The sequence below is a fragment of the Miscanthus floridulus genome, chromosome 1, assembly GCF_019320115.1.
Source record: "Miscanthus floridulus cultivar M001 chromosome 1, ASM1932011v1, whole genome shotgun sequence".
Classification (NCBI taxonomy): domain Eukaryota; kingdom Viridiplantae; phylum Streptophyta; class Magnoliopsida; order Poales; family Poaceae; genus Miscanthus; species Miscanthus floridulus.
The window spans coordinates 177,881,922-177,905,812 of NC_089580.1; the positions used below are offsets into that span (position 1 = coordinate 177,881,922).

At 46.3% G+C, this 23,891-nt stretch overlaps 2 protein-coding genes across 3 annotated transcripts in view; both read right to left on the minus strand.

Moving 5' to 3' along the window:
- Window positions 1–13,932: 13,932 nt before the first annotated feature.
- LOC136503558 (wall-associated receptor kinase-like 14) lies at window positions 13,933–18,994 on the minus strand. The gene is made up of 3 exons (XM_066498600.1): window positions 18,019–18,994; window positions 15,925–15,999; window positions 13,933–15,625 (listed from the first exon to the last, which is right to left on the minus strand). The coding sequence occupies exons 1-3, from the start codon at window positions 18,791–18,793 to the stop codon at window positions 14,337–14,339; spliced, it is 2,139 nt and encodes a 712-aa protein (XP_066354697.1). The 5' UTR covers window positions 18,794–18,994; the 3' UTR covers window positions 13,933–14,336.
- A 2,290-nt stretch (window positions 18,995–21,284) lies between these two features.
- LOC136549563 (conserved oligomeric Golgi complex subunit 6-like) overlaps window positions 21,285–23,891 on the minus strand; it is a 29,036-nt gene continuing 26,429 nt past the window's right edge. The window contains exons 9-10 of one of the 2 annotated variants that reach the window (XM_066540888.1): window positions 22,911–23,054; window positions 21,285–22,072 (exon numbers count right to left, since the gene is read on the minus strand). In XM_066540888.1, coding sequence (XP_066396985.1) covers window positions 21,566–22,072; window positions 22,911–23,054 — 651 coding nt within the window. In that variant the 3' untranslated portion in view covers window positions 21,285–21,565. The remainder of the gene's footprint in view (window positions 22,073–22,910; window positions 23,055–23,891) is intronic. The other variant, XM_066540878.1, reaches the window with a different exon arrangement.

Here is a 23,891-nt window from a genome sequence, read left to right on the forward strand (position 1 = left end):
GAAGATTTGGGTGGCTAAGTCACTTGTTGAGAAGGTGAAGGGCCCTCAACAAGTTTGGATCCCTAAAGCTTGAATCTCTTGTGTGTAGGTGAACTACAAGACCGGTGGAAGTCATTGGGTTATTGATAGTGGTTGCACCCAACATATGACCAGTGATCCTCGTATATTCACCTCACTAGATGAAGAGGTAGATGGACAAGAGAAAATAACATTTGGAGATAATTCAAAGGGCAAGGTCAAAGGATTGGGCAAAGTGGCAATATCAAATGATCATTCCATCTCCAATATGCTCTATGTTGCTTCATTGAGTTTCAACTTGCTATCCGTTGGATAATTGTGTGATCTTGGCTTCCAATACTTGTTCACCAAGAAGGAGGTGGTTGTATCTAAGGTAGATGACAATCAAGTGATATCCAATGGATTTAGATATAACAACTTATATCTAGTTGACTTTACCTCCGAAGATGCAAACTTGAAGACTTGCCTATTCACCAAAACAACACTTGGGTGGCTATGACATAGAAGACTTGCTTATGTTGGGATGAGCTCACTCAAGAAGCTTATGAAGAATGATTTGGTGAGAGGATTGAAGGATGTGAAGTTTGAGAAGGACAAGCTTTGTAGTGCATGTCAAGCCGACAAGCAAGTTGCAAACACTCATCCAACCAAAGCTTTCATGTCAACCACAAGAGTGCTAGAACTCTTACACATGGATTTATTTGGACCAACAACATACAAGAGTTTGGGAGGAAATCTCTATTGTCTTGTGATTGTGGATGACTATTCAAGGTATACATGGGTGTTCTTTCTTCATGACAAATCCGAAGTTGCATCTTGTTTCAAGAAGTTTGCCAAGAGAGCTCAAAATGAATTTGAAGTGAAGCTCAAGAAGATAAGAAGTGACAATAGCAAAGAGTTTGACAACACAAACATAGAAGCTTATTGTGATGAAGTTGGAATCAAACATGAAGTCTCCGCAACCTATACTCCTCAACAAAATGGTGTAGTTGAGAGGAAGAACCGGACTTTGATCACTCTTGCAAGGACAATGCTAGATGAGTACAACACCCCCGAAGCTCTATGGGCGGAAGCAATCAACACCGCATGTTATGCATCCAACCACCTATTTCTTCAAAAGTTCCTTGTCAAGACACCGTATGAGTTGCTCAATGGGAAGAAGCCAGACGTCTCCTTCTTTAGGGTGTTTGGTTGCAAGTGCTACATCTACAAGAAGCGGCAACACCTAGGGAAGTTTCAAAGGCGTTGTGATATAGGTTTTCTTATTAGTTACTCATTGAAGTCCAAAGCATATAGAGTATTTAATCATGCCACCGGCTTGGTTGAAGAAACATATGATGTGGAATTTGATGAATCTAACGGCTCCCAAGGAGCACATAAGAATCTTGATGATGTAGGTGATGAACCATTGAGGGAGGCTATGAAGAATATTCCGATGGGAGACATCAAGCCAAAAGATGATAAAGATGATGTACAAATCATTAACCAACCTTCTTCATCAAGTGTACCACAAGATGGTGAAAAAGATGGGAGAGTAGAAAATGAAGATACTCATATCTCCCATGAGCAAATGGTGGTACAAGCACAAGATGTTGATGCTCCACAACCTCCTCCTCAAGAGGTCAATAGAAGAAATACACCTCTCCTACAAGATCATCCACAAGATCTCATCATAGGGAGTCCATCAAAGGGTGTAATGACTCGATCTCAAAAACTTACTTCATTTATTGCTCATCACTCTTTTGTCTCTTGCTATGAGTCTACCAAGGTAGAAGAAGCTCTTAAAGATCCGGATTGGATCAATGCCATGCATGAAGAGTTGAACAACTTCACTCGCAATGAAGTTTGGAATCTTGAAGAGCGACCAAAAGGTGCAAGAGTCATTGGAACAAAGTGGGTGTTCCGCAACAAGCAAGATGATCAAGGTGTTGTTGTGAGGAACAAGGCAAGACTAGTTGCAAAGGGGTTCTCTCAAGTTGAAGGTTTAGATTTTGGAGAAACCTTTGCACCGGTTGCAAGATTAGAAGCCACCCGTATCCTTCTTGCATATGCATCACATCATGAAATGAAACTATATCAAATGGATGTGAAAAGTGCATTCTTAAATGGCTTTATTAATGAACTAGTCTATGTTGATCAACCTCCCGGGTTTGAAGACCCTAGATATCCTAATCATGTTTATAGGTTGTCCAAGGCACTATATGGGCTTAAGCAAGCCCCAAGAGCTTGGTATGAGCGCCTTCGGGATTTCCTTATTGAGAAGGGCTTCACCATTGGAAAGGTCGACACCATACTATTCACCAAGAAGCTTGATGGGCATATCTTCATTTGTCAAGTATATGTTGATGATATCATCTTTGGATCATCAAATAAAGACTCATGCAAAGAATTTGGTGAATTGATGTCTAAGGAGTTCGAGATGTCAATGATTGGTGAGCTTACATTCTTTCTTGGTTTTCAAGTCAAGCAAATGAAAGAAGGCATCTTCATCTCTCAAGAGAAATACACAAAAGATCTTCTCAAGAGATTCAAGATGGATGAATGTAAGCCAATCAAGACCCCAATGCCAACCAATGGACATCTCGACCTAGATGAGGGAGGTAACTCGGTTGATCAAACTCTCTACCGTTCTATGATTGGTAGCTTGCTATATTTAACCGCATCTAGGCCCGACATCATGTTTAGTGTGTGTATGTGTGCTAGATTTCAAGCTAGTCCTAAGGAAACACATTTAATTGCCATAAAAAGAATCCTTAGGTATCTTAAGCACACACCAAGCATTGGCCTTTGGTATCCCAAAGGAGCTTTATTTGAATTAATTAGCTATTCCGATTCGGACTACGCCGGATGTAAAGTTGATAGAAAGAGCACATCCGGAGGGTGCCATTTGCTTGGTAGATCACTTGTGTCTTGGTCCTCTAAGAAACAAAATAGTGTGGCTTTGTCCACCGCCGAAGCGAAATACATTGCCGCGGGTGCTTGTTGTGCACAAATATTATACATGAAACAAACTTTACTAGACTATGGAGTAGTTCTAGAGAAAGTACCTCTTTTGTGCGACAATGAAAGTGTGGTAAAACTTGCAAATAATCCGGTTCAACACTCTCGCACCAAGCATATAGATATCCGCCATCACTTTCTAAGAGATCATGTGGCTAAAAATGATATATCACTAGAAGGTGTAAGATCCGAAGATCAATTAGCGGATATCTTCACTAAACCGCTAGATGAGGCTACATTTTGTAGATTGCGGAATGAGCTCAATGTACTTAATTTTAGTAACTTCACTAAAAATTGAGCTTGTGTTGTCTCTTGCATTCATTGTAATATACAACATGTTTAATTTGTGGCAATGCATATAGGGCTTGTCTAACATGGTTAAGATAACCGCCGTAAAGCGTGTGAAGAAGCTTAACCTTGGATCAAACTTGATAAGCAACTAGATTTACCTACAAGTATTACATATGCATGAATGTTGTTTTGTCGTTTTGTTCCATTTGCCCTCTTGTTGCCTAGTTTCTTAAAAAGAATTATAGCCTAAGGCAAAATATTTTGAAAAATATGAGGGTTTGAGAGAGGTCACTCACATCAGTCCCAATTGGTGTTTATTTGGATCTTATTCAAGTTGGGACTTGATTGGAAACAGGCATCGCGAAGGAAGGTTGAAGTTTTGCTGGAAAAGGTGCACCGGACGCTGCTGTCCAGCGTCCGGTCAGTTCACAGGAGGTGAACTGTTGATGAAGGAGTGACCGGACGCTGCGTCTGTGCGTCCGGTCAGGAAGGGCTCAGCGTTCGGTCGATCGAAGGAAGACCAAGTTGTACTGACCGGACCCTGCCTGCGTCCGGTCATGGACCACCGGACGCGTCCGGTCCCGATTCCAGAGGATTTGGACCTCTCTAGAATCGACCGGACGCTGGGTGGTAGCGTCCGGTCGCTACCACCGGAGCGTCCGGTCAGTGGATCTCACGCGGTTTCAGGACTCTTTTCCGTTTCCTTCTCTGTCGCGTCGGTGGATCTATTTATAACGGCAGTTCCTTTCGCTTTGACTCCCCGTGCCCTAGCCCTAGCCCGAGCCGCCGCCGCCGCTACACTGCCATAGCCTTGCCCGCGCCAGTGCTCTGCGCCGGCCACCTCGCGCCCACGCCGCCAAGCCCGCAGCCGAGCTACGTGCCCTGGCCTCGCATGCCACCGCGCTCGGCCCCCTCGCCAGCCACGCGCCGCCGTACCACGCCAGCGCCACCGCGAAACTGCGCCCGAGCTTTCCCGCACGCCACCGCGCCTCTGCAGCACTGCGCCGGCCTCCTCGCGCCCAAGCTCGCCGCTCCGCTGTTTCCAAGGCTGCCGGTCTTCACGCCGAGTGCACTAGCCCTACCATCCCATTGATTGGTAAGGCAAGTTTTGTGTTTCAATCTTGATCTCCAATTGTGACCTAGATCAAATTTTCAATGCACTGATTCCCCATTGCGTTCAGGGCTTTTGACCTAACCCTAACCGGTTCCGAGATCCCCCGCGTGACATCTTATCTCTTCTTGGATCGCTGATCGTCAGATAGAAAGCCACTCGATTCAAGTTCGCATCTACATTGCTTTCTCTATTAGGATTTCGCATCTATTAGACATATGGTATTTATTTGTATATCCATCTATTCTATCGTGCAGCGAGTCGGTTCCGTTGTGTTACGTCTGGCAGTTGGCAGTCAACTCGGAGCCAAGCCTCGAAAGCGGCAGTTTGACAGTTGATCTTCATCAGCGGCAGTTCACCATCTTGTCAGTTCAGATGGCTCGCACCAAGAATGTTGGTGGTGGCCCAGGTGATGATGATCGGAGGCCCCCGCCTCACCAGCCAGCCGGATCTAAGGGCAAGTCAACTAAGCAGCTAACATCCAAGAAGTGGAAGTACCCCGACGCAGAGACAGCGAGAGTAGCAGCTGTTGCAGAGGCCGCAGAGCATGCCGAGAGAGGTGGTACCCGCAGCGGAGTTGTCATTGCAGATCAGCCAGTTTCACCCGCAGTTAGAGCTGCGATTGAGGAGGTTGAGCGTCGTCACGGTAGTCCAGCTGGGACTGCCACGTTTGCAGGACGACGGGTTGCCATTGAGGAGGGTCCGTCAGCACAGCAGCAGCCCCCACCAGCAGAGCCTCAGCCAGCCCAGGAGACTCAAGAGGGTCAGGAGACCGAGCCGGCACCTCAGCTACGCCGCTCGAGTCGTACCAGTGCTGCAGTTCCACCGAGGCCAGTTACACAGCGCAGGGGTTCACGCCCTCCGCCCAGACCTCAGGGTCCGCCTCCAGTGGTTCATCTTGACTTGAGGGCCGCTACAGCCAGGCAGGTTCAGCAGCTGTGGTTTGTTGAGTTTGAGGTCTGATTTCCTCCGAGGAGGGATGAGAGGGCAGCTGAGGGGTTCTACACGCCACTGCAGGAGGATTTCTACAATGCATATCTTAACAGTGGGGCAGTGTTCAGATCTCAGAGGGTCTGTCAGATAGAGTCCATTGTGGCAGCAGCCGGAGAGAGCATTCGGCCATACTTGTCATATTTGCCAGGACTGACAGATTTGATTGGACGGACGGGCATATATGTACCATCTTGGGTTCGTCAGTTTTATGCCTCACTCTACATCGATCCTCATCACAGATTCATTCACTTTGCTTTCAAAGGCAAAGACTACAGAGTGACGAGTGGCAGAGCCAGAGAGATACTGAGGCTACAGGAGCAGCCTGTTAAGATGCATGAGGTTTGCTATGGACAGCAGGAGCCTCCCAGGCGTCCTCATGGAGGGCAGGTGCCCCCTACAGATTTAGTGCGGCATTGCTTCAAGGAGCCTTTTGGTGAGGGGTCGAGCAGGAACCCCAGTGACTTGACTCCTACAGCGAGGGTACTAGAGGCCATTATCAGGAGGACACTGCTTCCCAGGTTGGGATACAGGGAGGGCCTGACTCGCTTACAGCTCTGGCTTCTCAATGCCATCATGCAGAGGACAGTATTTGACATCTGGGACCTCCTGCTTTCAGAGATGGAGGACATAATAGCTGAGGGATTCAAGGGTCGCAGACAGCTTCCCTATGCTCACTGGATCACATTCCTCATCCGCAGAGTTGTGCTTGATAAGCCCCCTGGCATGATGGATGAGTATACAGGTGCCACCACAGAGTTCCCAGCCTACAACCTGTCACAGAGGATCAGACACACCACTCCTCAGGCACCTAGACAGCCTAGCCGTCGTCCCGACGTGCCAGAGTCTGTAGCTCAGCAGGATGAGATCATCAGAGGGATTGCAGCCACTGAGGAGGAGGAGCTAGAGGCACAGCAGGAGGTGAGCGAGTACAGTGACAGCTCTGACGACGACTACCAGCCTATACCTCAGATGCCTCCACGCAGACACGATGCAGAGGCCGGTAGCTCCAGTTCTGCTCCACCTGCTCCGCAGACAGACCCCGCTCTCATAGCTATTCTTGAGCGGATGCAGCAGGATCAGACACGATAGGCACAGGAGACAGCTGCCAACTTCGCACAGTTTCAGGCTCGTCAGGACGAGTTCCAGTGGCAGCAGCAGCTCCTTCAGCACCAGCAGTTACTTATGCAGCAGCAGCTCATGGGATTCATGCAGCATGTAGTGACAGCCATTGGGGTCCCACTGCCACAGCCTTCGCCCTAGCTTGCACAGCCTCCTACCACTTCGACGACTCCAGCAGTACAGCCCATCGGGCTTCAGAGTCAGAGACAGTCTCCAGCTCAGTTCACTTCACCTCCTGTACAGGTGTCCCAGTGGTTAGCCTCACCTGGTGTAGCCCCGCAGTTCACTCCTTATCACATGGGTTTCTCACCAGAGCAGACTTCCTCGCTATTCGTGCCTGAGATGTCAGTCTCTAGGAGTCTTGGAGCATCATTCAGCGAGTTGACCGACATGCCTACTCTGCCTCACATGCATACTGCCGGTCCGTCTACAGCAGCTCTAGCTATCATGACTACTCAGAGGCTCCCCTCGTCTGTCGCCTCATCAGATCCTACAGCAAACATTCTTGCAGCTTCACAGGCAGCACCAGCCCTAGCTCAGACCCAGACCGCTTCAGCGACACTTCCTGCTTTAGAGGGTCAGTCAGTTCAGAGCTCAGGGTTAGATGATGATGGCGCCCAGTTCCATCTTGCTCCACGTACTTTAGCGCCTGACTCGTCCGCTGCAGCCCCACCGACCGACCCTTAGGTTTTGGTGTTTGACGCCAAAGGGGGAGAGGGTTTGAGTATGTAGACTTAGGGGGAGCGAGTTTTAGGGGGAGCTATTTATCTAGTATTAGCTTATTATATACATTTGGAGTTTTATTTGTGTGATACACTATTACTTATGCATTCGTGTGTTTACTTTCATGCATACTATTATATATATGTGATAGTGCTATCTACGTGGTTGTGATATTTGACATGTGTGACTTCTACTTTGCTTTATCTATATGTCATATCACTTGTGTAATGCTCATTTGCTTTTGCTTCCGCGTTTATACTTCGAAGCAAATGAGCTTTGTTATTTGTACTCATGCTTAATTCATATCCTTGAGTATATTGTGTTGACTTGGGTCATATAAGCTTACCTAACACTTTTGTTCTTATCGACAAAAGCTTATATGAACCAAGCCCGTCAAAAACCTCACTCCATAACATACTCGAGGTGGTATTGTCATCAATCACCAAAAAGGGGGAGATTGAAAGCATCTAGGCCCCTAGTTGGATTTCGGTGATTAATGTCAATACAAGATTACTATGACTAACATGTGTTTTGCAGAGGCAATTAAGTTAGGTCATGGTAATGGAGATCGATTGGGCAATCGAGGTTGTCATGCCCCTACGATGGAAATCATTTGGGTTTTCAAAGGATGGACGACAAGGTTAAGGATAACTAGTTCTAAGTGTCGATTGGAGTTGGAGAGACACTTAGAGTAGTTTAGGATTTTGTTTTTCCTTTGGCCGTACTATTAAGGGGGGGGGGGTATGAACGGGTAGCTTGACCTAGTTGAGTCTAGTGAGTTAGGTGTGGTGCACACTTGTTAAAACTAGCTCTAGGTAGCTCCTATGAATGCCTAAGATCCTATGGAGCAAACTTCATTCAATATGTTCGGAAGTTGGAAGTGAATGGAGGGTCAAATACTGACCGGACGCTGGCTCCGGTGCGACCGGACGCTGGCCGCAGGGTCCGGTCAGTTCATTTGACCAAGGAGATCAAGTCTGGTGTGACCGGACGCTGGGAGGTCATGTGACCGGATGCTAAGGGCCAGCGTCCGGTCAACTCCAGTAGGGGTCAAGACTTGAGAAAGTGCGACCGGACGCGTCCGGTCGATACTGACCGGACCCTGAGGGTTCAGCGTCCGGTCGAGTCCAGCAAGGTTCCAGTAAGGGTTTTATGCAACCGGACGCGTCTGGTCAGTGCTAATTGGACCCTGCCAGCGTCCGGTCGACTCTTTACTACTGGTTCGCGGGTTGAACTGACCAGAGCGTCCGGTCATCACGACCGAAGCGTCCGGTCATCCCGCAGAAGCTCATAACGGTTCGTTTTTCAGGCTGCCTTATAAATAGAAGCTCCACTCGTGAGTGGAGTTACTTTTGCTTATTCCAACAGCTGAGAAACACGTTTGTGAGTGCCAAGAAGAGCAAGGTCCTAGTGAGGTGTTTGTGATTTGAGAATCCAAGAGAGTAGCCTCACTAGCAAATCAAGAGTAGCAAAGTGTGCATCCATCTTCTCATTAGGCTTCGCGTGGTCAAGTGAGAGTTCGTGCTTGTTACTCTTGGTGATCGCCATCACCTAGATGGCTTGGTGGTGATTGGGAGTTTGGTGTTCACCCGGCAGAGCTTGTGGGTGACCCAACTCAAGTTGTGAGTGGCTTTGGGTGATTCGCCGCGACGGAGTGTCGAAGAATCAACCCGTAGAGAGCACTTGATCCTTGTGCGGATCAAGGGGGAGCTACACCCTTGTGCGGGTGCTCCAACAAGGACTAGTGGGGAGTGGCGACTCTCCGATACCTTGGCAAAACATCGCCGCGTTCCTTTCTCTCTCTATTTACTTTGAGCACTTACTTTGAGTATTTACTTTGAGCAATTCAATACTTGTTTTACATCCATAGAATTGCTTGCTAGAGTAAGTTTGGAACATAGGTTACGAGGTGGTTGTGCATTAATTTGATATAAACACTTTTCTAGGCACAAGGGGTTAATTGGGCTATCCGTAGGATTTGATTATTGCAAGAGAATTTAGAATTAGCCCAATTCACCCCCCCTCTTGGGCATCTTGATCCTTTCAGTCATGTTTAGTTTTATAGAACCATTTACATCCTACTGTCTTGGCTCCTTTAGGAATTGTTTCTAAGTTTCAAACTCCGTTGGTTTTCATTGATTTCATTTCATCTTTCATGGCTTCAAGCCACTTGGATGAGTGAGCGCTTGTCATGGCTTCTTCAAATGAGGTGGGATCACCCTCCATTTGAAATTTCTCACATTTATAAACTTCATAATCATCAGGAATGGCTGATCTCCTAACTCTTTGAGACCTTCTAGGGGCCTTGTTAGATGACGCTTGTTCTGTATGAGGCTATTGTTGCTCTTCCTCATGTGTGACAACGGGTTCTATGGGATCCTAAAGGACAGGTTCCTCATGTTCATTCATTGTTGCTATAGGAAAACTAACAACAGGTGCTGCTACTACAGTGTCTTGCACTGCTGGTCTAGCAACAACAGATAGCGTGAAGAATGGCTCCTGAACCATAGGAGTGGGCACGTATACTCACTTCTCTTCAAAACTAATTTCTCACGCTACCTTGCTCCCTCTGATCATATCATCCTTTAAGAAGACAACATGTCTTGTTTCTACAAACTTCATTTGTCTGTCAGGACAATAGAAGCGATAATCTTTTGACTTTTCTAGATAGCCAATGAAATGGCAGCTGACTGTCTTGGAGTCCAGCTTTTCTATGTTTGGGTTAAATACTTTTGCCTCAATTAGACAACCCCACACATGTAAATAGTTTAGTGAGGGTTCCTTTCCTGTCCACAACTCATACGATGTCTTAGGCACCGACTTACTTGGCACTCGATTAAGAATATGAATGGCGGTTTTTAACGCCTCCATCCATAAACTTATCGGTAAGGTAGAGTAACTTATCATGCTTCTCACCATATCGATTAAGGTACGGTTGCGTCTTTCAGCTACTCCATTCTGCTGAGCCTTGCCCGATGTAGAATACTGGACTACTATGCTATTTTCCTGTAAGTACCTTACAAAGGGTCCAGGAACTTAGCCATATGGGGGTGTCAACCGTAGTACTCTCCTCCATGGTCAGACCTTACTACCTTAATCTTTAGGTTGTGTTGATTCTCTACTTCAGTCTTGAATATTTTAAATTTATCCAATGCTTCTGATTTTTTCTTAATTAGATAAATATAGCCAAAATATGAGTAGTCATATGTGAATGTTATAAATGAATCATAACCATCGACACTCTTTACAAGAAAATGACCACAAATGTCTGTGCGAATTATTTCTAAAATTCTTGCGCTTCATTTGGCATCTTTCCGTATTTTCTTAACATACTTTCTTTTAATGCAATCTATGCATTGTTCTAAATCTAAAAATTCTAAAGACGGAAGAATTGATTTCTTAATCAATCGCTCTATTCTCCCCCTTGAAATATGGCCTAAACGACAGTGCCATAATTTTGAAGATACACCATGCACTCTCTTCCGCTTATTTGTTGCATTCATGGATGGGGAAGCATTCTCATTCTTAGTACTTACATCATTCACATTCTCAGAAAGTGATAATAAATAAAGCTTGTCTTGTCGGAAGACAAGACCAACATATTTATTATTATAAATAATCTGACATTTGCCATTACCAAAATGGCAATCATATTCATCGTCATCTAAACGTGAAACATTTATTAAGTTTCTTCGCAAAGAGGGTATAAATAGAACATCTGAAAGCTTAAGTAAAAACCATCAACTAATTCTAGAGAAAGATCTCTAATGGCTTCAACTTCATTTTCTACTTTAATTCTTCTTTCTCCTCTTTGTAGGGTCCTCCTCGTACGGAATCCCTATAATGAATTTGCAACATGATCAGTTGCACCTGAATTAATCCACCAAGTAGATTTTGCATAACTTAAATACAAGGATTCATCTATGAATGTAATGAAATCCTCACATCTCTTCTGCAGGCTCTTCAGGAAGTCTGGACAATTCCTCTGGTAGTGTCCATGCTTCTTGCACCATTTGCACTGATCCTTCTCAACTTGAGCATTGTTGTTCTTCTGATGATGCTCAGTCTGAGGGGCTTTTCCTTGAGGTTTGGCATTCTTATTGAAGTTCTTTTTCTTGTCCTTCACAAGGTTAGCAGAGTCACCCTGTAAGGACTTCATCCTTTCCTTTTCTTGAACACATATTGCGATGAGCTTCTCTATGTCCCACTTGTCGGGTTGCATGTTGTAGTTAACAACAAAGGTTTCATATTCCTTTGGCAAGGAAGCAAAAACCAAATAAATCAGAAACTCATCCTTGAGTCCCAAATCCATTGGCTTCAGCTTCGAAGCCATGTTGCTCATCTTCAATATGTGCTCTCTGATACCGCCACCAGTATATTTTTCATTGAATAATTTCTAGATCAATGTACTAGCATAAGCCTTTGAAGAGCCAGTGAACTGACTCTCCACCTTCTTAAGATACTCTGTGGCGGTATCACAGTTCGGGATAGACCCCCTTATAACATCTGAAATTGTGGACTTAGACACCATCAAGCACTTGCGGTTTGATATGCCCCATTTCTTGCGTTCGAGATCATACTTCATCCACACTTCTGCATGATCTCGCTGCCGAGCAGTGAAATCAGCATCAGACTCATTTTCTTCCCTCACCGGATCCACTGGCTCAGTAGGACACAGGGAGGTAAGCGCTAGGTCATTTTTAGACAGCGAAAGTGCTAGCTCATACTTCTCTCGCCATACCCTATAGTTACCCCCTTCAAGAGGTGGTATGTGCGAGATAAATGCCATTGGGTTGAGTCCTGAAACAACACCGTCAGAGATAGTGAGAAAATTATGACATTATAATTGCATGCTTTAATTTAATGTTGTTCAAAATTAAAACATACAATATTCTTATACATTAATTCTACATCACCGTTGGGCAGAAATAGAATTAATGCATGAAAAACTTATGAATAAACATTATAATATTGCTATTATCAATGTTGGTCAGAAAAATAACAATATTATAATTTACTGATTAAAATTGACTACTCTTCAAATTAAATTCTTCCGTTGGTTCGAATTTAATTAGAAGATTATTAACTTTAACATTGCACCGGAAACATGAAAACTTTCATTATCTATTTTTCAGAAGCATTGAACTTTTCTCAACTATTCTCTGAAAAATTATCCAGTTGGTTCAAATTTTAACAGAGATATTAAACTAGACAAATATCATCAAAATTTCTTCTAAAAAAAGAATAAAACTTAAACTCGTAGATCACTGTTCATATGGCCCAAGTCCGTTGAAACAGCGAAATTTGGCCCGACCTGTACTGTTCTCGCGAGCGCATCTTCCCAGGCCGCAACCTGCGCCGGCAAAGTCGCCCGCCGCGCGCGTCTGCCAGGGCCGAATGTTGGCCTGTTCGCTCTCGTCCGTTCATCCAGATCCGACGGTCAGGCGTCGACTTCAGGATATCAAAACCCCCCCGTCGGCCGATGCTCCCAAACCCTAATTCATTCTTCTCGTTCCCTCTCCTCTCTCAGCGCAACAGCGGCGAGTGAAACAGCGAGAGTGAAGAGAGGTGATGGCGTCGTCACCGGCCCCCTCGTAGGCGCGCGCACTCTCCAACGTCGAGTGGCCTGGCCATAGCGCCCTTGGCCAGAGCACGCGCCCGCTCAACATGCAGCGGCGGCTCCCTTCTCGCGTGCCGACGAGGCGGCAGCACGGTGCAGCGGCGAAGTAGGCCTCTTCCCCTTCCCCTTTTCTTCTCTAATTGGATTTTCTTTCTTTTCTTCTCAGATCTATCCGATTTAGGGTTGGGTATGGGGTTATGATCGAAATTAGGGTTAGGGTTTCCTTACTGTTCATCTTCCCCGAGCGGTTTGCGCGGGTTAGCGTTAGGGTTTGAGTTGCTTTTCAAAACCGAGACCCTTCTCTTACTTCTTTTCTTTACCTAAATTGGGTTTAGGGTTCGATGAACTCTCTGTTTAGATCCCTAAACGAATCTATCACCTCCTTCTAAATGCTACTACTCGGTTTTCTTTTCTGATAAGCTAGATCTACACCTAGTTAGGCCTCTGATATCATTGATAGACCTAAAACTGGATCACTAGCCATAAATCTAGCGTGGCTACTTGTTTTTGGAATAAACAGTGAGTCCTATAACATCTATTAGTACAGGATAAGAGATAGAGTGAGAGAGAGAGAGGGGTGAAGGGGGTGCAAACCATTGGCCGCCTTGGAGGAAGATGGGCTCGCCATCGCGGTGCTTGGTGAAGACCCGGTGGCGGTGCTGTGTCGAAGGGCGGCGGTGCAGTGGCGGCGTTGGCCGGTGGCGGTGTTTCCCGTCGCTGGCAGCGCCCCCTCTGTGATCGGTTAGGGTTTAGGACTGTAGGTGGGGTGCTAGGCGGCTCAGGCGAACCTTGTGCTTGGCGCCCCGGCCCCCACATCCTATTTATGGCGCTGTGCGACGGGGGCCCACCAACCATATTAGGGTTGGACGCCTCCCATCAGGGCGCGAATCCAAGGACCCAATTGACCGATGGAGATCAACTAACACTAGTAACCAGCCAGGTCCCATGCATTCTTGTTGTTTCCTCACCCACATGCCAATGGAGCCAGCACTTGCTTAATGGTAGAACAGAGCTCACGTAAAGGTGCAGAAGTTACTTCAATGTCTCGCTGAAGCCAAATCCGGTCAGCCATTGATTTTTTTTTTTCGAACATGCCTTGGCAACGTCAGCCATTGATTTACTCGAGTACCGATAGAAGACTAGATTTTAAAACTGAAGCAACCTAGGAGAACCGACCTGGTTTTATATTAAGAAGAAATAAGCATCAAAATTCGATTCGATGCAGACTTTGAACTTAGGTGGCTTGTATGTATGTATATCTACACCCTCAACCAATTGCTGCCTTGGCTCTGTTCCTAGCCAAGACTGAATTTCATGTACAGATAGTCCCAGATTAACGGGAGGGAAGAGGGAACGAACGACGCGCAAGAACAGATCAACAGATGCATCGTTCTTAAATGTATATCTAAGCTAGCTAGCTGAAACTTGGAGCATAGAGGACGAGCAATTGGATGTTTCAGTTCAGTGCAGGGAGCAATTGCCCAGCAAGCTGTTGGAGGAAGGGGAGCTCCTCTCGCTGAACCACCTCTCCTGCACGGACACAGGGGACTCCACTGCACCCTTCGCCGCCGTCTCTTGCACGACCAACGACGCATTCACCGCGGCCCTCTCCGTCCGGCTTCTGCCGGCACCCCACGACCTGTCCGTGCCGCGCGTCGACGCTACGGACGAGGAGATCGACGACGACGTCGACATGAACGCGGCGTCATCCGCCGATGGCGCCCACCCGCTGCGCTGTATCTGCTCCAGCTCGTCGGCGACCTCGGTCATGGACGGCCTCATCTCGCTGTGGAACGCCAGACACCGGAACGCCAGCTCGGCCACCTTGTGGATGGACGAGAGCGTCCACGCGTCCCTGTGCGGGTCCAGGCACGGGTCGACGATGTCGTCGACGCAGCCCCTGCCGATCCTGTCCACGGCGAGCTGCGCCAGGTTGACCTCGCTGGGCGCCCTCGCGAAGTCGACGGCCTTCATGGCGGTGATGATCTCCACGAGCACGACGCCGAAGCTGTAGACGTCGCTCCTGTCGGAGAGGTGGAAGTTCTGGTGGTACTGCGGGTCGACGTAGCCCGGCGTGCCCTGCGGCGCCGTGGAGATGTGCGAGGAGTCCCCCATGCCCATGTTGCCCATCCGCGACAGCCCGAAGTCGGCGACCTTGGAGTTGTACTCGTAGTCGAGCAGGATGTTGCTGGACTTGATGTCGCGGTGGTAGATAGGCGGGTGCACCTCCGAGTGCAGGTACGCGATGGCCTTGGCCGTCTCGGCGGCGATGTGGAGGCGGACCGTCCAGGGCATCGCGGCGGGGCCTCGCTCCCGCTGCAGGTGCTGCGCCAGCGTGCCGTTGGGCATGAACTCGTACACCAGGATCTGCTGCCCTTGCTCGATGCAGCAGCCGAGGAGGCGGACCAGGTTGCAGTGGCACACGCACGACAGCAGCTTCACCTCGTTCATCACGCAGTCCACCCCGCCGCCGTTGTCGCGCGGCCGGATCCGCTTCACGGCCACCAGGCGGTCGTCGCTGAGCCGCCCCGCGTACACGGTGCCGTAGGCGCCCGTGCCCAGCCGCTTCTCCTCGGAGAAGCCGCCCGTGGCGCGCTCGATCTCGCGGTACGAGTACAGGGGCACCGCGCAGGAGGCCTCCGACAGGAACCGCTTCGTGCTGCGTTTCGTACGGATGGACGCGAACCGGCGCTTCAGCAGTTGGTACGCCAGGCAGGTCACGCCCGTCACCATGGCGCCAAACATGATCCCTGCGCACGTGTACAAATTCATGCTCAGATTTTTTTTTTTAGAATCAAATTCATGCTCATATGAACAGTGGTGTGAACGTCCCGGAAAATGAAGCCCAGCCCAGCCCAGTCTGGACTGACACGATAATCTAACCCAATCCGCAAACGTGGATCATGTAGGTCAAATTATTGGGCCTTCTGCGGAAAATACAATAGGCGGGCCTGATTTAACCTTACTTTCCTAGGAGTATTCCCTCCTTCAGCAGGGATATTATTCTGAATATTATCAGGTAGTAGATATTATGAGCAACTTATATTACCTGCCACGAGAAGGGCTATTTGGATCGTCTTGCCACAATCTCCAGATAGGTAGTTTGAAGGATTGCATTTTGGAGCTGAAACCATTGAATCAAAGTGTCAGATTGAAGAAAATATAGATCAGGAGACACGTCAAATTATCAAAGCAAATTCCACACGTTGAACAGTTTAATATGCAGTCCGAACTCTGAAGGATTCTTGTGTTTCAAAAGCAGACTATCATGCACAATTCCGGGCAGCATCAGTTAGACACAAAAAAATGTTTATATGGCAGTGCACAACCACACCAGTAGCATTGGATTACTTCCCACGTCCAGGAATGATAAGCATATTTTAAACATAGAAGAAACTCAAATTTTATATTTTTTTACTAATAGTTAGTTATATGCAAGTTTACGGCATAATTCAGTGCCTCAGCTCGGGATGAAACATTAGAAGATTGGTGGCTGGCTTCCTGCAGAGCTACAAGGCAAGACAAATGAGAACGATTGTGGTGCTTTGATGCATACGACTTAGAAACATCTGGAAGGTGAGAAATAGAAGACTCTTTGATGGCAAACTAAACTCGTCGGTGCAAAACCGTCGATAGAAGAAATCGCCCTCATGAGAGTTGCTTGTGGGCCTGGGGAATGTAATGGTGTTGCTAGTTCCAGTTCTGTTTTACAATTGTTTTCGTCTTCTGTTTGTGCTGAGGCACATTGTATGAATGCTTAACTGGTGGTCTTTGGAATATAAAGACCGGGGCTCTGCCCTTGAACTCTAAAAAAGAGTTGCTTGTGGGAAGCCTTGCATAATGGTCTTGGGTTCTTTATGTACTAAAACTTGGCTACATCGCTAATGGTCTTGGGTTCTTTATGTACTAAAACCATGTATTGAACTCGCATTCTCTTCTTAAGGCTTCGTTCAGTTTGGTGGGGATTGGAGGGGGTTGATTAGGACTAAAGCCCCTATAAGTCAAAATATCCCTCAATCCCTTCGGGTAGAGTACTAACTACTAACTGAACAAAGCCTAAACGATATGCAGTGCTCCTGCAAACTTTTAGAAAAATTATGGCATAAAAATTGCATCGATAGGTTTTTACTAAAAGTGCCTATAAGATTATTATTTTTAACAATTCACGACATATTATAAGAGAAATTAAGGGTAACAATTTACTTGGTATAACTTCTCTCTGGTCAAAATACGTTTATGATTCTTAGACTCCATTTAATTTGTAGGTGTACATGTTTTACAAGCGAATTTGTTTCTTCTCTAAACGACTACCCAATCCACCAACAAGAATCCCCTTTTCACAAGTATGTACCAAGAAAGGAGGCAGAGATATTACCGGCAGATTTTCATAGAGATAAGTTGGTAGGCAGAGCCTTTCGTGGTTTCATTAGTCGTGTCTGTGGTTTGGGGTTTCGTGGCCCCGTTCGCTTATGTTATAATCTATACTTTTCAGCTTGTTTTTTCAGCCGAAACATTGTTTTCCTCTCACAACAAATTAGCCGGAACAATGTTTCGGCTTATTTTTTCAGCGAAGCGAACGGGGCCATTATGGGTCTGTTTGGAACTTAAGATTGCCTACAACTAGTGTTAGTGCAAACCTTAGGGAACATGGTCATATTCTTTGTTCTGGGATCGTTTTTACGTTAGTTGTCATGACGTAAAAATATTTTAAAAGTATCGCACCACTATCATTCCACGTTCCTTATTTTGGGAACATGGCACACCTATTAGTCTTATTGAGGTGGATTATTTGCCAACTGAAGGACTAGTTGTTAGTTCGGCGCTAGACTAAAGTTTAGTCCACCTACTAATTTACATATTTGAATAGATTAGGACTATTTTTAGCTACTTGTTAGCCAAGTAATCTAAAGAGGTTGATACATTACGAATGTATTGGTACGTGGTTTTCTCAGACGTCGATATGATTACGGCCAGTTGATAGCGGAGCCCATGGTCCAAGCCATTCTGGTGGCGCGAGCTGGATGCAAGAGCGGAGTCAACCATTCTAACAAATTCGCTAGCTCGCACAATTTGACTGACCAATTCAACCAACGATACTCGGAGCCGAGAAAATAATAAGCATTAATCAAATGACGTCACTGACCTCTCCGGCAACCGGTGCCGTCGGCGAAGCCGTCGCCGTCGTACCCCTCGGGGCACTCGCACCGGAACGCCCGTTGCCCAGCGATCGGCGTAGTGACCAGGGTGCAGGTGGCGTGGCGCGAGCAGCGGCACGTCTCGCCCACCACCCACCACTCCAGTTCCATCACGCCCAGCAGCAGCGCCGGCGCCGGCGCCGGCGCGTCCCAGTAGCTCGCCGCCGACACGAGCCCGGTGCATTCTGCGGCGAGCGTTTGCATCTCGGCTCTGTTCAAGAAACGTTGGTCGCTACCGCTGCTGATCGCTGGTGGGACTACTGGTGGCAGGACGCAGCGGATGGGCTCGGTGGTGTTGCACTGGGACGACCTGTCGAGGTACCTGTCGCCGTCGCTGCAGTTGCTGGTATGCGACGGCGAGGCGGGGCTGCACGCGCTCACGACGAGCGCGTTCTGCGAGCCAGGCGCGTAGCTCTTCGAGAAGAGCGCCTGGATGGAGGCGTTGAGTCCGCGGGAGCAGTCCTGGGGCAGGGAGAGGACGACGGCGCGCGCCGTGACGTTGTGCACCAGCAGGCCGAGCTCGCGCGTGCCGCCGACCCACGCGGTGCCGTTCGCCTGGTCGTCGCACCCGAGCGGTATCTCGCAGCCGGGGGAGAAGCCGAACGGGTACTGCACCGTCAAGCCCCCGCAGCTCCGCGCGCAGCTGCCGTTGCCCGCGGCTGCCGCATGCAGCAGCTGCAGCAGCCACGGCAGGAGCAGCAGTGCCGCCGCCGAGCCCTGCATCGATCTCTCTCGTCTCCCCTCGGAAACTCACTTCGCTGGCCACCGAGCGACGCGCCTCATCTCCCCTTAGTCAAAGACCGGCAAGCTGCCGCCGCCGCGGCGTTGGCGTAACGAGGAGAAGGCGGGGCGGGCGGCGATGGGTTTGGTTTGGCTGAGGCGCGGTTGGACAGGTGCGCTTGCCGCCGCGCCTGGTGTCTTTGGTTTTTTGCGTTCCATGGCGCAGAATTCCGCATTAAGCCCTTGTTCGTGAAATTTGGATTTTGGGTTACTGTAGCACCTTCGTTTTTATTTGGCAAATAGTGTCCAAACATTAACTAATTAGGCTTAAAACGTTCGTCTCGCAATTTCCCACCAAACTGTGCAATTAGTTTTTCTTTTCGTCTACATTTAATGCTCCATGCACGAGCCACAAACATTCGATGTGACAGGTACTGTAGCAACTTTTTAGATTTTGGGGTCCAACTAAACAAGGGTAAAACCGGGGCCATTCGGACCAACGACCAACCTACTCCTAGACTCCTACTGCTCCTCTCATGCCCCATAATGTACTGTACACCGTACACGCAGCTCAATGCTGGCCCCCGTTTAGTTGCCGGCCGAAGTGGACGTCGCCGGAATCATAGAGCACTGCAGCGCACTGTAGCATTCGTTTGTATTTGGTAATAATTGTCCCATCGTTGACTAATTAGACTCAAAACGTTCGTCTCACAAAGTACAACTAAACTGTGCAATTAGTTTTTGATTTCGTCAACATTTAGTACTCTATGCAGGTACTGTAAGTTTGATGTGACCGGAAATCTTCTTTTTACATAGTGCTAAAGTTTAGATTTTGGTGTAACTAAACCAGGCCTGGCCCCCCGCCGCACGTACACGTCTGCGGCATTCCTACATCGACCATGGGGATCCGCCAAGCGATGGCTTCGTCCTCTTGGCGTCTCCTTGCTGGGGTCGTGTATCGTGTCACTTCAGAGGAACGCGGGGAGCTGTCGTGATGTGCCGGGCGCCCTTCCCACACGGTCCCGTCCCGTAAAGATCGCTCTCCCGTCGCGGTCATGGCTTAGGCCTAGGCCGTCACACATCATCCCCGCCTGCGTGGACCGGCGACCTCGACGCCGCCCGTTCCAGTTCCGTTCCACCATCTCCACACGTTGCCCTCCTCCCCCACTTGTCATTCCGCCCGCCAACGCACGGAAGGGAGCCCGAGTGCCCGACCTGATCCACAGACAGGGCACGGGCAGACAGCCCACGATCAGACCAAATGGACGAGAAAAAACGGCAGCAATTGGGCAATCTTTTATTGTAGGAAAAAGGAAACTAGTAGCGTGCGCAGGCCGGTTCAAAAGTCCACGCGGCTGCTTAGATTACGAGGTGACAGGTGAGTTAGGTAAGTAAGGAGACCGTGAGCAGTTTGCTAACGTAGTTCACGTTTGATCAGCTAAAATAAGTTAATACTCCCTCCATTATAGATGATCAGTCATTCAGTCTTTTCTAAACACATACTAGCTTTCATTATGCGTCTAAATATATGTTCTAATGACTTATCATAATTTTCTTCTTATGTGAAAAGATTCATAATAGAACTATCGTGTATTGAATTTAGAGAGTGATGTAGCCTACCACAATGTAATCGATGCCAGAAAAACTAATGCGTATGCCATCAGCACCGATGCTCAAAGCTCTTCTTGCCGCACAACGTTCAGCATCGAGGTGCATAAGCATGTGGGCCAAACCTTTCACAGAACGACCAATGTTTCTTGCACTCGATTAAGTGTCTATTAGCCAGCTGAGAAATCATTTTTTATTTGGCTAGCATCGAGTCATCTTCTTGTCTCGCTTGGTAGAATTTTGGAGTTAGCATCGGTCGCTGTAACTTTGATGATTCGATGCTTAAGTACTCTCTCTTTCTTCTTTCAGCATCGACATATTCCTACGTTGTGACTAGTCTTATGGGGGAGCGAGAAGGGTTGTTTTGGAGTGTAGAAAAGATGGGAGTGTGATTTAGAAAGTGAGGATGACGGATCAAAGAAATTTCTGTGTTTTAATATTAGATATAGATAAAGGGTTTAGGGTTCCAGCAGACGATTTACCTTAAAATGGCCGGAGCTATAGCCTCTGTACAAAAGGTTCAAAGGAAGAGACATAGCATGCCCATATGCACTGCAGAAATTAAGGATACTGACCAGACGACACTTCAGCCTAGACAGATTATTTCAAACCCAGGTAACATGTCTGACAAATTATTTTTTTTCTTCAACCTAGACAACCTTGGATCTTGAATTCTTGACTGCCAACAACTGTTTCCAGTTTCCACACCTGCCAAACTTCAGCGTGCAATATAATAAGCAAAGCACAATATAATAAGCAAACACAGAAACAATATAAGGACAGCTGAAGCAGAATCTGCTGCAGGTGCACGGTACTGAAAATAATCGAGAATTATGATTGAGCTTTGATGTTTTACTGAACTGAAAAAATGGCATTTTATATCAAAGCTATTTAACATGCTTGGATAGTAGCTTTGATATACAACTGGTATCATATTAATCGGTCAAGCTGTACCTCAAAATTACAGCACTGAAGTAAAAAATAACTTTGATATATAAAGTAAAAAGGAATAGAGGAGACAGTGAGACACTAGATAATGATACATGAGTTCAGAAAAAAAGTCACCACTTCAATATTTCTGTAATCAATTGAACCCTTACATCGCAAATGTTTCGTGCATGAAACAGCTCTACTTAACATAGTATCAAAAGGCATGGTGCAAAGACCTCAGATTTCCAGTATAGTTCTTATCTGTTCAGGAGAGTGCTTAACCAACGACCTTGGGTCAGGATAACTGTTATTTGGATCCATCACTGCACTGTAAATGAGCTCATAAGATTCTGCTAGAGCTCTTGCCAAACCATAGCAGGCATCTGAACGTAACCTTGGAACCTGCAGTTGCTCAAATTCAGGCAAGGAACCTTCTGTTCCAGTCACAATGCCACAGAATGCCTTCAAGCATTCCAGAAGCATTTGTGGCGACGTCTCGATAATATCTGCCAGAGGCTTTGCATCAGCCTTGCTACCATACTCCTTTATGTATGGCATCTTATTTGATAGTCCACAATTCCTAAGAATGCTGTCAACTTCTTTATCGACAAGGGCACGAATATGTGCTTCAATCATAGAGCGCAGGCTGTTTACATAGCTTGTAGCAACCTCCTGGCCCATCAATGGCTCCTGAATAGCTGACAAGCAGTTGATGAGGTAGACTTTGGATGAAGATTCGGCACTCTGCATATTACATCGAATGAATAAACAAAGTGGAAATGCCCAAGTGGTTAAGTATAAAACAAGATTAACTTTCTTGGGTGAAAAACAAATGTCCAATTTGATCATGAAACCAAGAGCACGCAATTTCCATCTGGCAATGATGTTTTTTTAGTGCAACATAAAAAAAAAAATCGGTATCATTCCTCTTTAATTACATTCTAATGGAAAGAGGCAATCAGGAGAAATTAATATCAAAGCCACAAAACCAATCATGAAATTCAGAACATGTGCAGTTTCCTCATAGAGCACTATTAAGGAATGGAAGAATGACATGTTTACAATGTAGCAGTTGAACAACCATGACTGTTTCTCTATATCTAATAACATTGGAAATAGAATAAGAAATAAACTAGAAAAATGTCAGAATTTTGGTATTGCAACTGTAAGGAACTTTTAAGACATCAGCTTGCACATCATTTATATTTCATTAGACCATGTGATAACCAGTTGCAATAGAATGAGAAAGAACTACGAGAAAAAGGATGCTACGTTCAGTATTGCAGTCAGAAGAAACTCTAAGGGTTGGCACACAATGTCCATGTTCTGTTAATCTAAGTGAACCCCGGTATAGACAAGCTATACCCCTCAGTTCAGTGGCTACATCTTTCCTAATAGGATCTAGTCATCCTATATACTCCCTCCATTCCAAATTATAAGACGTTTTGGCTTTTCTAGATACATAGTTTTTGTTATACACTTAGATATACATAGCAAACACAACGTATCTAGAAAAGCCAGAACGTCTTATAATTTGGAATGGACGGAGTACATGGTAAATATTAAAAGTGCTGCTACTAACCAGAACCAATGTAGATAAATTCTTAGACAGAATAGCATCAACTGATATAGAATCCCTGCTATTTCCACTAGGATCAGAGCTTGTTCTACCACGCCGCCCAAGTGAACCTTTTGACTTCTGTGCCTCTGCAGCTTGCTCACACATCTGAAAAGTTAGGAATATCAGTATAAGTACCACATAAGTTATGCTGCAGATAACAAAGAGTTATTCTGCTGTAACAATAAATGCTAATAAAATGAAGGATTTTACAATAGAAATTGCTGGGCTATCACTCAGTATAGAGTATAACATTTTGTAGCAGTAGCACATACCATAGCATTTGGCTACTTGGCATGTATGACTACAATTACTTAAAAGTGCAGTAAGTGTATCGTTGTAGTGAAGTAATACATCTAACTGCTACAAGTGGGCTTGGTGCTATGTGAGAAAATACACGCTATTATATCAGGAGAGGCTAGAACTACTTCATATAATGCTATTAAATTTAAAAAAAAAAAACAGTATCAAATTATGCAGAATAATGACTTCCACTGCTATGGTGGTGCTAGTAGCCTGTCAGGCATAGCTGTCCAATTTGTTCATCATCTGACCAAATTGCATCCTAACACATTCAAATCTGTCCAGTATTTGAAGCACCTTGTTCAAGTCCTAGTCTTCTCTACACGACTCCTTTCTTTGACTGAAGTATGCTGTTCGAAATCATTACATTAAGCTTCTTTTTATTTCTAGAGGATATCAGTATCAGTATCAAATTGATGCATGAGGGTAAGCCACACAAAAAAAATGATGGCATTAAACAACTGAAGAGTGAAAATATGTTGCTAACTTGCTATTAGTGCTACTGTTCACAATAACTCTGTAAGTCTGTAAAATCATACCATGGGTACAATTAGTAATAGAATATCAATGCTATATATGATAACAACACCCATCAGATATTTGCATAACATTATATTTATAAGGCAAACCTGACAGCTGACA